The sequence below is a fragment of the Lepidochelys kempii genome, chromosome 23 (assembly GCF_965140265.1).
Source record: "Lepidochelys kempii isolate rLepKem1 chromosome 23, rLepKem1.hap2, whole genome shotgun sequence".
Classification (NCBI taxonomy): Eukaryota; Metazoa; Chordata; order Testudines; family Cheloniidae; genus Lepidochelys; species Lepidochelys kempii.
In genome coordinates this window covers 1681764-1695365 of record NC_133278.1, presented here as the reverse complement: position 1 = coordinate 1695365, position 13602 = coordinate 1681764, and the positions used below count along the sequence as shown (strand labels likewise).

At 57.9% G+C, this 13602-nt stretch overlaps 1 protein-coding gene across 2 annotated transcripts; it reads right to left on the bottom strand.

The window, feature by feature from the left end:
- Positions 1-2411: 2411 nt before the first annotated feature.
- LOC140902153 (cytochrome P450 2B4-like) lies at positions 2412-13505 on the bottom strand. Of its 2 annotated transcripts, none has more exons than XM_073321914.1 (9): positions 13357-13505; positions 11006-11168; positions 10106-10255; positions 9014-9174; positions 7961-8137; positions 7015-7156; positions 5215-5402; positions 4049-4190; positions 2412-3101 (listed from the first exon to the last, which is right to left on the bottom strand). In XM_073321914.1, exons 1-9 carry the CDS (start codon positions 13471-13473, stop codon positions 2920-2922), a joined length of 1422 nt encoding a protein of 473 aa, XP_073178015.1. In that variant the 5' UTR covers positions 13474-13505; the 3' UTR covers positions 2412-2919. The 2 variants fall into 2 exon arrangements, with proteins under 2 accessions (XP_073178015.1, XP_073178014.1); XM_073321913.1 differs by lacking the exon at positions 13357-13505 and adding an exon at positions 12340-12643.
- Positions 13506-13602: the final 97 nt, after the last annotated feature.

The window sequence follows — 13602 nt, the reverse complement described above, 5'->3', positions numbered from 1 at the left end:
GGGTTGCGGGGGGTGATGGCTCCTGCTGGGTGGGGCCGGGGAGGAGGGGCGTAGGACTGGGGCAGAGGATTGGAGTGTGTGGGGGGGTGAGGCCTCCAGCTGGGTGCAGGCTCTGGGGTGGGGCCGCGGATGAGGGGCTCAGGTCTGGGGCACAGGGTTGGGGTGCGGGGGTGTCACGGAGTCCTGGGGCGATGCTCTGGAACTGCTCCCTACGAAGCCAGGCAGGACTCTGGGGGAGTCTCCTCTTGGGGAGCAGCCTGTCTGCAGGACACACAGCTCCCCCGGCTTCCACCTTCCTGGGTCTGACCTCCGAGCATTCAGCTTCCTCTGCCCCTCCGTGCGCTTCCCCCAGTGCGTCCGCCTAGGCAGGGTCCTGGGGAAGCCAGAGGGTCCTGCCCCCCAACTCCGCAGTCAGACGGGACTCTCAGCCAGCCAGTAAAACAGAGGTTTATTAAACGACAGGAACATGGTCTAACACAGAGCTTGCAGGTGAAGAGAACCGGACCCCTCAGCTGGGTCCATTTTGGGGGGCAGGGAGCCAGACAACCACGTCTGCCCTTCACTCCATGTCTCCAGCCAGCCCCAAACTGAAACTCTCTCCACCCCCTCCTCCTCTGCGCTTTGTTGCTTTCCCGGGCCAGGAGGGCACCTGATTCCTTTGTTCTCCAACCCTTTAGCTCTCACCTTGCAGGGGGGAAGGGCCCAGGCCGTCAGTGGCCAGGAAACAGGGTGTCGGCCATTCTCTGTGCCCAGACCCCTGCACACACCTGCCCTCTAGGGCTCTGCAACGATCAAACACCCTTACCCCACCCCCTAGAGACTTAAAAACTGCCTAGGGGAAACTGAGGCACCCCCACACTATTCAGAGGAAACATTAAGAACAGTCCCGCTTCGTCACAGGGGGGTGATGGCTCCTGCTGGGTGGGGGTGGGGATGAGGGGCTCAGGGCTGGGGCAGAGGGTTGGAGTGTGGGGGGGTGAGGCCTCCGGCTGAGTGCAGGCTCTGGGGTGGGGCTGCAGATGAGGGGCTCAGGGCTGGGGCACAGGGTTGGGGTGTGGGGGGTAATGGCTCCTGCTGGGTGGGGCCGGGGATGAGGGATTTGGGGTGCAGGCTGCCCCAGGGAGAGAGGAACCCCCCAGCTCGCCCCACAGCAGCACCTGGGCTGGGCTGGTGCCGCAGGATGGTGGCTCTCCCCTGGCCAGGGCAGGTCGGGGCTGGGCTGGGGCCCCTCTCCCCGCCGCGGCAGGGCTGGGGCTGGGGGGGAGGCATCTCTCACCGCTGCAGCACCGAGCGCCTGTGCAGAGCTGGCAGACTGCCGTGCGGCTGCAGCTTAGAGGAAACGTAGGCCCCAGGAGTGTAACCCCCCCGGGGACGCAGTGACTGGTCCCTCTCCCAGCACGGGGGAGACGCCCGGCCGCACCTGCCCCCTCGGCTCTCGGCTGTGTCAATGGGATGCGGACGTGTGCACAGAGTGTCCTATTGACGAGTGTGTAGAGACCCCGCTCATTTGAAACAAGAAACATCCCTGGGGTCAATGGGGCCAGCCCCTCGCTGGGGTGAATGGGCCGTAGCTGCATTGGGGTTAATGGGCCAGGCCCCAGCTGGGGTGAATGGGCCGTAGCTCCATTGGGGTCAATGGGGCCAGCCCCTCGCTGGGGTGAATGGGCCGTAGCTGCATTGGGGTCAATGGGGCCAGGCCCCAGCTGGGGTGAATGGGCCGTAGCTCCATTGGGGTCAATGGGGCCAGCCCCTCGCTGGGGTGAATGGGCCGTAGCTGCATTGGGGTTAATGGGGCCAGGCCCCAGCTGGGGTGAATGGGCTGTAGCTCCATTGGGGTCAATGGGGCCAGCTTCTGCTATGTGCTGGGCAGGTAGCAAGGTTTCAGGTTCCTCCGTCCCCACTCCCAGGGAGTTGGACTTCACCCCACCCGAGCCAGGCCTCTGGCTTCCTACCCGGCGGGTACGTAATTATTATTCCCCCACCAGCAGTGCCTGGGGCCCCCTGGCGGAGATCAGGATCCCCCACTTCGCTTGACGTTCTACACACCCACAGAGCTCACGCCCCAGCCACACAAAGGGTGCGTGTGGGTATGGGGGAAACTGAGGCACAACGAGAGGCAGTAACCTGCCCAGGACTGGAACAGAGTCCAGCTCTCCTGAGTTCCGGCCCACTGCCGGCTCCACCCTGGCCCGCTCACCGACTGCGTCTGTATTGTGGGGGAGTCGCAGCCAGTGGGACTGCAGCGGTGCCCTGGCCCAGAGGTGGTTCTGGCCCTTGGCACTGGGGGGGCAAAGTCCTGCCCCTTGCTGCAGAGCGTTGTTTGCAAACCCTGGGAGGGATTCTCAGGGGGCAGGTCCCCCCCGGGGTGTGGCGCAACATCCCAGAAGTCTTTGCTCCTCTCCTCAGCTCTTGCCCGTTCCAGCTTCCGTCTGCCCCCGGCCTCCTTCCTCCCTCAAGGGACAAGACGAAAAAGACACTCGGACCACAGCGAAACTGGATTGTATTTCACCTGCTCCTCTTGCCGAACGGGAGTCGGCTTCAGCCAGACCAGGGGCATGGCCACTGCGTCTAGTGCACCTTTTGCACACACACCCAGGCAGAGACAGACGCACACGGACGCAGGGCTGAGCCACCACCCCCGCCAGGGGGACCCGGACACACGCATGCAGAGCAGGGCTCAGGCCTTCCAGCAGGGGGCAGCACACACGCACAGACAGACAGACAGACACATATGCAGGGCTTGGCCCCCAGGGCAGGGACACCCGCCCACGCGTGACCCTCCACAGCCATGCTGCCGGTTTTCTCGTGTGCACAATGCTCCTGCCTCTCCCTGGTAGTGTTTCGCACCAGTGTAACACGCGGTGTAAGGTGCAGGCCGCCGGGGAACCGGGCCTGGCCGCCGCGGCATGACTGCGGCGCTCACCGGGGGACGAGCCGCAGCTGGTACCTGCGTGGCACCTTGCTGAAGCCGTGGTACTCCGGCGTGATGTCAAGGTCCTGCGGGCGGGCAGGCGAGCTGAGGGCGAAGCTCTGCAGGATGGAGGTGAAGAAGAGGAAGAGCTCCATGCGGGCCAGGCCCTCGCCGGGACACACCCGCTTCCCTGCAAAGAGCCACGGGCGTTATTTGCTTGGGGGCCTTTGTGTAACCCCCTGTAAAGAAGACTGAGGATGAACATCCCCAGGGCCCGATTCTCAGTCATGCTCAGGCCCCTCTGGGTAGGAACGGCTCCCTCCGAATCCCTGCCTCCCTGCCCGGCGTGGGGCTGGTGTAAGGGCCCTGCACCTACCCTGCACAGCCGCCAGCATAAGGGGCAGATCCGGGCTTGGCTGGAGGGCACTGCACTGGGGCTGTTCTCTGCCCCCCAGGGCCCATAGGGGGCGGATCGGGAGTGTGGCCAGGGTGCGCTGCACTGTGGCTATTCCCTGCCCTGTAGGGCCCATAGGGGGCGGATCATGAATTAGAGCAGCCCTGAGGCTGCTGTAAGTGACACCCCGGACTGGGCAGCTGGGTTTAATGCCCCGTCCTGACCACACCTGGGTTCTGCTTCCCGCACACAAGCCAAGGACTCCAGGGAGGACCCTGGGGACTCCAATTTGCCCAGCTACTGAACAGAGGAGGTGCTCTGACAGCAGTGCAAGGAGTCCCGCTATGAAATCATTGGGTGCTTCTGAGGAGTGTGGGAGCTGGGAGCCGGGACAGCGGGTTTTGTGTGAAGAACCTGAGGGAACATCTCCCTGGCTTGGCGTCTGGAGGGGGCTGGGGAGACAAGGAGACCCCGTCCTTCAAAACTCCCACACTGTCCCCCCACCTCTCACACATGCACCCAAGCCCTCACTCATCTGCTGATGTTCACCCAGCCCAGGTGACGTAAGCCCTACGTGTTCTGGGTGCCTAGGCCTGTGCACAGGGGCAGGATCTATGCTGGCGGACTTGCAAAGAGCCTCGTTTCCGGCGCGCATGGCATGGAGATGGATCTCTGCTTCTGCCCCCCGGCACCCCGCGAATGCAGCTGCTAAAGGAGGCGCTCTCCAGGAGCCCAGAACCGACCTGCAGAGAAGGCCATGAACGCCACGTTCTTCTGAAATCTACCCGCCTTGTCCAGGAAATGCCCGGGGTCGAAGGTCTCCGGGTCGTCGAAATGCATGGGGTCGTGCAGGACAGAATGCAAGATGGGAAACACAGCCGTGCCCTGGAGGGGAGAGTTCGGACCTGGCTTAGTGGAAACGGCTCCAGATCCAAGAGCGCGGATGCTTATGGACCTTCCCGAGAGATGGACCAGCGTCTGCCTCCCCAGAGGTATTGGGTCCTGCTTGGGGCTGGGCTTGATGCCTTCTCATGGGCCCTTCCTACAGCCCCCCCTTGTGCCGGGCGCTGCACAGACCCAGAGCGAGAGACGGTCCCTGCCCCAGCGAGCTACAAACTACACAAAGGAAGGTTCGTTAGCCCCATGTTCCAGAGCTTGGCTGTGCTATAAATAACCCCCCTCTCATTAAACCATGACAGTTTCACGGTAACAACCCCCTACACCAGTCATTAGCAGGGGTTGAACCCGTGACTTTCAGCCTCATTCTCAAACTACAGCTATTCTTGAGGGGACCAGCCACTAGAGGGCAGCTTTGCCAGAAAGTTACACGAGGGCCTTGTGTCGTCGTTTCTACCCGTTCGAGGCTGGTGCCCCACACTCATCATTCCCATCCAACAGCCCCCTTGCGCAGGGAGCTGGGGAGTGGGGCCCCACGAGGACAGAACGGCAGCTGGCCGACCCTTCGTTCGGTGAAAAACGCAGCTACAGCGAGGCGGAAATGTTTCAGGAATCCATGGCCATTGTGCCAGATTGGTCACTTCGGGGCGGGAGGGGGGGAATCTGTTTCATTTGGATATTTCTGAAGTGAAATGTGGTGTTGTTTTTCAGTCTGAGTCCACTTTTCATTTCAAAATTTCCTTTTACTACAAAAAAAAATGTAAATCTCTAAAAACGGGCAAGATTGAGACAAACCCTTTCATTCACCAGGAAACCATTTTTTTTCTCTTTTTTTACGTTTCAATTCTCTGCAAAAATTCAATAATTGTTCATTTTCGGTCCAGCCTGAAATAATTTTTTCCCCCGGCTTTTTTGAAAAGACCCAAGAATGGAAACATCCCCGCTCCGCCCCATTCTACCTAGAAGACGCCCAGCTCGGGTGTGGGACGAAGGTTTACGTGACGGGGTTCACCTGAGGGATGGCGTATCCCCTGAACTTGGTGTCCCGTGTCACCGAGTGGGGAGCGCCCAGAGGAAAGATATCGACGAACCGCTGAATCTCGTGGATCACAGCATCTGTGTAGGGCATCTTGGGCCTGTCCTCCATGCAGGGGGTGCGGTCCTGGCCGATCACTCGCTCAATCTCCTCCTGAATTCTCTCTGTACAAACCAAACAGTTAAGAGCTGAGCCGGGCCGAAGGTCACTTTTTCTGCCATTCCCTTATCCTGGTGTGCTGGTATTTCTCAAGTGCCAGCCCATCGACGGTATTCAAGGCTCGTCTTATGGTGACGGCAACGGGTGAATGCTCAGATGAGCTAGGTTCAATTCCCAGCTAGCCTGCCATAACACACAGTCACAGAGACAGGGTAAGGAAGTCCTTCAAGGACTGTGCTTAAGAGAGCCAAATTGGAGTCAGGAGTGGTAGGTTCAATTCCTGGGTGAGCTGTGACAAAACTCCAGGCCTGGGCTTCCTTCCTTTAGCTATATAGACTGGAAGTTCTTTGGGGGGGGCAGCATCTGGGCAGCACTGGGGTCCTCCTCTCCCTTGGGGTGCCCTGACACTTGTTGGTGAACAGGGAGCGGAGCGGCCCGGAACTGCCTGGGAACACCGGGTGGACAGAGGCTCCATAAAGTGGGAGCTCTCTGCTGCCATCTGCTGGTCAACATGGGGACAAATGGGCCATGCCTCATTTGCATTTCACTCATGTGACAGTTTGGGGCAAGTTGGTCAAAAATCAGTTAAGTTTTAAGTCGGGAGATAATCAAACATGTTTATCCCACCTGGGAAACGAAAGAATAAGAGAACTGCAGCGAATGTGGCTAAGGTGAGGGGTCACCATAACCAAATAGCAGTCTGCTGTGGTTGGGTAAGTAGACTCTGGACAAAACATGAAGGGGCGAAAGAGGAGGGTTAGGAAAAGTGTCTTGTGTGTGGCTTTGTGGAGGGTCTGATACACCCTTGGTTTCAATGTGAATGCTCACTACAGAGCTGAGGTACCTTCAGGATAGGCACCAATGTGAGTGAAACACGGAGCCCGCTCGGGCTGCAGCTGTGCAGAGCAGCCGCTTAGCTGATACCAGTGCTGAATTCACTGTGCCCCCAAAGTAGCCCTTCCTATAGGGGCCAGAGATGGACCTGCCTGTGGTCTGGACTCCTTGAATTCTGCACCCTGACAGCCTTGGATAACAAACGGTGAGTGGGGCGCAGCAGAGGAGGGATACAGTTAGTTCTAGAGCATATTCCTGCCTCATTCTCTACTCACAGCTGTGGGGGGAAGATGGGGGTCCAGTTACCTGGGGGGGCATCTTACCTAACAGGTGCTGTTGATTTATTAATTGCTGGCTTTCCTAAATTTTATTCTGTCCACCCTCCCCCACACTCCTCCCACCAGCTGAAGCTCAACAAAATCAGACTGGAAATTAGGTGCAACTTTTTAAGCCAGGGCCACATCCCAAAGCCTGGGGAGTTCTCCTTCACTGGCCATTTTCAAACCAAGGTTGGTTGTTTCTCTAAAAGCTCGGCTCCAGTTGAAAGAGGGATTCTCTCTGGGACGTCCCATGGCCATAGGGGTCCCTTCTGGCCTTGGAACCCAGGAATAAAGTTTTCTTTGTTTTAACCCCCCGGATACAATGCCTGGATGGGGAAAATACTGCCTATGCAGGGTTCCCAAGGAAGGCTATTTAGTTTCCCCCAGGTTGCTGGGTGGGGGCTTGATCTGGGGTTGTTTGTGACGTGGTCAGCCGGAGCCCCTAGACAGACCCAGTAACGACCTGTGACATGAGGGTACTTCAGCAGAATCAACAGCCCGTATCTCAGCGTGGTGCTGGTCGTTTCCGTGCCCCCAAAAAATAAATCGAGTGCCGAGACAATCAAATTTTCATGGTGGAATTTGGTGTCCGGATCGTTTTCCTCCTAGAGACAAGGGTTGCAGAGGAGAGGTCATGAGTCCCTTGCAGGGCAGAACTGCGGCTTTATCGAGTGCTCTGATTTCAAGCTCTGGGAGGATGGACTATCAAGGTGGATATTCTGATAACGCGGGATAAATTCAGAGGTAGATCGTGTTCGGATGTTGGTTTCAACCAGGCTCTCTTTGGGTTAGCGTCACCCGAGCGGGTCTAGATCGTGCTGGGTAGCAGTTTCCCTGTCTTGTGAAAATGTTCGAGATTTTGGACATTTTGTTTTCTGTCCCGAATGTCAAAATTTGGAACATTTTCATGAATTGAAAAGTGACTCAACCAGGTCGTTTTGTTTCAATTGTGAGCGTTTTTTTAAAAAAAAAAATCTAATAAATACTTTGTACGCAGCTCACATTTCAAAACAAAAAAGTCACATTCAGCTGGAAAACTGAAAATTTTCATTTGGAAACGGGGTCTATGGACAATTTTGAACCTTCAAAATTTTTTCTAATCAAGAAATCCCTTGAAACCGACCCTTTCCTGTGGAATGGTTCGGTTTTGCCGAATTGGCATTTCTCAACGATAAAATGTTTTTCTCGCTGAATTCCCAACCAGCTCTAGATAGGAACAGGTGGAGGCTAAACCAGAATCAGTGTGTCTAACCGGGGGCTTTGCCCCAGTTCAGCTAATCTGGTTTAACCAAACCAGGCCTGGTTTACACAGGAGGTCAGACTAGATGATCACACTGGGACCCTCTGGCCTTGCAATCAGTGAACCTAGGAGTACCAGCCCTGCCGTCCCTGCTGCTAACGGCCCTGACCTGCTGCATCCGGATGAGGAAGGCGTCGGTGTAGTCCTGTGGGGAGGACGGGTCCAGGGTCTCTCTGTGCTTCTGGACGACGCCGGCCACGTAGCGCTTCTGCTCTTCAAAGTTCTCGAAGAGTCGGTTGTGCGGGCCGGGCAGGTGGTCCATGACAGTGGGGAAGAGATTGTAGAGCTGCCGGGCATAACGAAGGGGTCGCAGTGGGTGCCAAGTGATTTCCTCGCACATGGGGCGAGATCCCCCAGCCCCCCGGAGCAGGGGTCTCCGTATGAGGCCTGGGGCACCACAGAGGTCCCCCTTCAGCCATGCCTAGGCCTGGGGAGCATTAAGTGGGGCCTGGGGGAAGTGGTTAAAGAGCACCTAAGCCACGTGGGGGGGCACCAAGCAGCGTCTAGCTAGGGGGGAGGGGACCCCTAAACTCCAAAGCAAGCGGAGAGAGTTGGGATGGCTCAAGCCAGGGCCTGCGTATCTGGGTGTTTGCCCATGGCTCCAGGGCAGGAAGACGAGGCGGGGGGGCGGGGGCGGGGGCGGGGCAGGGTTGGGGCGTGGTCAGGCGAGTGGGGACTCCCTGTTTGATGCTGGACGAGTCGTTAACGACCGGGATAATGCAGCCGAGGGCGTGCTTGGAAAATCGGCAGTGACACCCAGCTGGCAGGAGTCGCCGGCATGTTGGAGGACGGGATTAGATCTCGACTGGGGTCTGGGCAGCGCCCGGCACAACAGGGCCCTGATCTCGGCTGGGGTCTGGACGGAGCCCGGCGCGACGGGGCCCTGATCTTGGCCAGGTCTGGGGAGCCACGACAATGTATGTGCTGATCAAATGTGTCCTTTTCCCCCTCTATCAGCTGGTCCACAGAGTGGATATGAGCTACTACCGCTACCAGCTGAGGGAGCTGCTCCTTTAGTTCAACCGGCAGCGTGGCCTGCGCTTTGGGGCTGGAGCGCTCCGATCCAGTCCCCGCTGACGACCCACCTGGGGGGAGGTTACAGGTGGGATACAAAGGACCAACTCGGCCGGGCCTCGCTAACCCACCCCACAGGGGCTCTTACCTTCACCCAGACAGTGTCCACGCGCCGGAGGTTCGCCTGGATCAGGCTGAGCAGCGTCTGGAACTCCTCATCCTCGTAGCTGAACCGAGCCCCAAAGACCACGGAGCAGATGACGTTGGAGACGGAGCGCCGCAGCACGAAGGTGGGGTCCAAGGGTGTCCCTGGCAGCAAGGGCCGAGAGCCGCTTAGTCGTGGGGCTCGGTCCCACTGGCGCAATGGGGCTGGAGGGGCAAAGGAAGCCCCCCTACCCAGCACAGAGAGCCTGGGCATGCGGATGACTCTGCACCTCCTCCACACCAGCCTCAAATGCCAGGGGCATGGCTGGAGCGGGTCTGCACTCCAGAGATCCCACCCTGCCCAGTGGCATGACCGTGGCAGTAGGGGCGGTAACTTAGAGCAGCCCCAGGGCTGCTGCAGCGGGGGAGGCGCACATGGCTTGCGTCAGCACCAGGCCCCCTGAGTCTCCTCTGCTTGGGCGGTGCCCCACCACTCCTGAAGCCTTGGTTCCCATGCTCCTTCCAGCTGAAATCCAACCTCGTCGCCAGCCTCTCTCTCCGTTCCCATCGCCTGCCGCTCCCCGAGCTCCTGACCTCTCCGCTTTCGCAGAGAGCGGGGCACAGGGCTGGGGGTGGGCTGCCCAGATCCCCCACGGCTGATGCTGATATTTTGGTGCCGTGGAGCCTCCTGCTTCCGCCCCATGTGCCTCATGCTTCTTGTCTCTTGGCCTGGCCCTCTGACTGGACTACATCTCCCATGATGCACCACAGCTTTGACACATGACCCTCACCAAGAGGGGAGAAAGTGATGCATCATGGGAGACGTAGTCTGGCCAGATTGCCCAGGCTGTATAGGAGAATGGGAACATGAGGTACCCGAACTACAATTCCCATGAGGCCCTGCAGCATCATTTTGAATGGATATTTTATGGTCAAAAATTTCCCTGGGCAACCCCCCAGCTGGAGTCATAACACAGGGAAAAGGAGGTGGGAATTCCCGGGAGTCTGGAGTCATGGGACGAGGAATGCGGGGGACAGTGGGAGACAATTCACGTTGGACCAACCCCAGTTCTTTGAAATACCAAAGCCAGGATACCTTCCGTCTTCCTGAATTCCTCCAGCAGGAACTGGATTTCCTCCTGGATCCGCTCCTCGATGCTCCTCTTCCCCATCCCGAAATTCCTCAGGGTGGTGAGTGAAAATCGGCGCAGCTGGCGCCACGTCTCCCCATTGCTGAAGAAAAGCCCTGGGCACAGAAAGGCACTCTGTGGGCACGCGCCTCCCAGTGAACGGGGCTCGAGTCTCAGCCCCGCCCCAGCAGTGAGCTCCCCAGCTGATCGCTGCAGAGAAAAGTTCTTCTGCAAGAGATCGTGGGTAAAACGCCGTGCTGCCGTTTCTCGCGGCTTTGGGAGTTTGTCCTTAAAGCCCCAGCTCCTGGAGTCCCGTGACTAGCTGAGAACCTCAGCTTGTATTTAAAGAAGTTCCTACCCTTAATGGGTGTGTGGGGGGGGGAAAGCTTGAAAAGCTGACCCCTAGAGACTCAGAAAACATGAGGTGAAAGAAAAGGACCTGAAATTCATTATTTTTTAAATAGCTGGTGATTTGGCTTTAAAAAAAACCTCAGGGTTTTTTTGGCAGCTGGCTTATGAATGTTTGAATGCTTGGGGCTGGCCCAGACTCAGTTGGGGAGAATCACAGGTTTTCTGTCTGTCTCTCCGTCCCCGACAACCACGAGGACAGTGTCTGAGCGCCCCCCCGGGGAAATCGATAGCAGGAGCAAAGCCCCCAGTGGACTCCAGGCCCTGTGTCGAGGCTCCTTTGTGGGGTGAAACCTCTGGTGGGGCCAGGGGTATAATCTGGATTTTTCAAAGGTGTGAATTTCACCTCAGGGTGCTTTGGTCCAGAGCTGGGTGCATTTTGGATTTTCCGTCAGCGTCCAAGGATGCTGAATCCCAACCTGAGCTGCCATGATGCCGTGAACCAGACTGTTCCTTACCATTGCCCTTGCTGGTCCTCTCCACAAGAGCTAACCCCTCTCGGCCACCAAACTCCTCCGCTTGGTCCACCAGGGCTTCCTTCACTGCCTCGTAGCCCCACAGCACGACGACCCGCTGAGGCCCCAAGTAGATGGTGAACACGGGCCCGTACTTGTCTCTGAGCTGCAGCGGAGAAGCGTCCGTTACTTTCGGATATACGGCTCTCCTACACATGCGTACGCTGGCCCGACGTTTAGCTAATTAACCCCGGGTGGCAGCGGGCTGGTGAGTATTATCCCCGACCCTGTTCTAGAGACAGGGAAACTGAGGCACCAAAGCAAACTGGTACATCCACAGCCACGCACTGGGCTGGTCGAAAAACGTCCATTGAAATGTTATTTTCCCCGATTGTTTTCGTCCATTGAAATGTTATTTTCCCCGATTGTTTTCGACCAAACACAAATGTGCAGATTTGTGAAGCCTGGATGGGTGGGGCTGGGTATGGTTTTCAATTGCCAACGCCCCAGAGCTTTTCACTTTTTGACAAAAACTCAAAATTTTCCACAAGCTGGAAAAACCCAACCCAACCGAGAAACGTGTTTCGGATCCGCTCTGGGTTAGAACTTTTGCTCGCCAGCCCAGCGCCTGTCCCGCCGACCCACCCCGGCCTGGGGTAACTTCCCACCATCATACTGTGCTGTGGGATTAATTCAGCCTGGCCGTGCCGAGCCTCGACGGGACTACACTGCCCGTGAAAATATCCCCACCCAGCTCAACATAACACCCAGTGAGGGAAGCAGCTCGTTCACGGCTGCATATTAAATATGGCCAAGCAGACGAGCTATTAGCCGTAAGGGCTGCTCTGTAGCCAAAATCATTTGGGCTTCTGTCCCATTGCAGCCCCAGAAAGGACACACCTGGGGCCAGATCCTAAGCTGGTGTAAATCAGCACAGCTCTATTTACTCCAGCTACAGATCTGCACATGCCCGGGAGCCTAATCAAACATCTGGCCTGTAGGACTCTCCTCCTGCCTCTCTGCCCATGCGGGTGCAGGGGGGCGGCAGGACAGGGTGGCTTGGCCCTTTGCCTGTTAGGCCACATTCAGGAGAAGCTCCTGCCCCCAGGTGGGGTTTGTTCTAGGAAGAGCCGGGTGCAGCCTCCCCTCTGGGGCTCCGCCGGCCCCTGATGCGCCAGGCGGAAAGCCTGAGAGTGTCTCTGTAGGCAGGGTTGTGTCTCCCTCTGCCTCCAAGTGTAAGCTCACGAGAATCAGCCCGGAGCTGTGCAAGTCTCCAGCCCGCCGGCTCCTGCTCCTTGGGGCGAAGGGGGAGAAATCAGTTCAGGACCTGAACTCACCTCCAGCAGAGATTGTAACAACGACGGTCCCCACAACTGCAGCAAATTGCCCAGGAGGGGCAGCGGGCGTGGGCCCGGAGGGAGGTTCCTCTGCCTGGCCACGTGCCCCCTCCACAGCAGAAGAAGCAAGAAGGCCGTGAGCAGGATCAGCGGGACGGTGAAGCCCGGCCAGAGATCCATGGTCAGACAGGGTGACACCCTGGGGATGGGGAGGGTGCCCGGGAACGAGGAAGAGGAAGTGAAATGTAGACACCTCCCCGGGTGGAGACGTAGCAAGGAGCAGGAACTGAACAGCCCAGAGACAGAGGTGGATTCCCAGCCCCTCGGGCCTGGAGCCTCACCCAGGCCTCCCAAACTGGGAACTTTCCCACAGCTTCTGCCCCTGACAGGAAAACCGGCTTGTGCACTGAACAGACCTGACTGCACCAAGCATCTGCGTCCCCCGACAACAGCTTGTTTTTTCAGACACGCCCCCCCAAATTGGGGGGAAATATTTGTTGACTGAAAGTTGAATTTTCCCACTGAAAATGTCAAGAATTTTTGTTTCATTTTCATTGTAATTTTCCAACCGGGGGAGAGGGGATTCAGACAGCAGTACCAGCCGTGCAAAGAGACCCTCCACGGTCAGTCCTGGATAGAAATCCCGGGTGCCTGGTAACGGAAAGAGTTAAAAAAGAGCGGCGCTAACGGGGAACCAGACCAGGCGGTTCCCGGAGGGGCCCTGCTGAGAATCGCTCCCTGCAATCGGCCCGTTCTGGCCCCCGCCGGGGCCAGTGAACGAGTGACTGTCGCTGCGGGACCGGGCTGGCCAGAAAGCGAGAATTTCACCGCGTGAGAGAGGGCGAGGTTCGACAGTTGCCTTCACGCCGCGGCGGATTGGAAACCAGGCTTTTGGAAACTGTTCACGAAAAATCACAGGGGAGAGCACCCTCTGGCTACCCCCAGGGTTGGACCTAGGAGACCCAGGTGGAAATCACAGTTCGGTCTGATTCAGGGTCTTGAACCTGGGTCTCTTACCTGCGGGTCCTGGCTTCGGGGCTGTTTTAGGGGCTCAGCTTCTGGCCCTGGTTCGGACCAGCCTGGCCCTGAGGAAAGTGTCACAGGAACAGAGACATTTCCGTGGACCAGTTTCATTTTGACGAATCAGCATTTTCTGACCGGGGAGGGGGGGCAGTTCATGGAAAATAGTCGTCCCCCTCCCCGCGCTACTTAATCGCTAGCACGAGGATTGGTTCCTGGGCCAGTGCGTCTGTGTCCGGGGCC

Bases quoted from the DNA above. Each gene is read 5' to 3' on its own strand.
- LOC140902153 (XM_073321913.1), bottom strand. From the start codon at position 12,519: ATGGATCTCTGGCCGGGCTTCACCGTCCCGCTGATCCTGCTCACGGCC. The intron at 7,157-7,960 runs GTCAGGGCCGTT...CCTTGTCTCTAG, and splicing joins TCCTCATCCGGATGCAGCAG to GAGGAAAACGATCCGGACAC. The intron at 3,102-4,048 runs GTCGGTTCTGGG...GGCTCTTTGCAG, and splicing joins GTTCATGGCCTTCTCTGCAG to GGAAGCGGGTGTGTCCCGGC.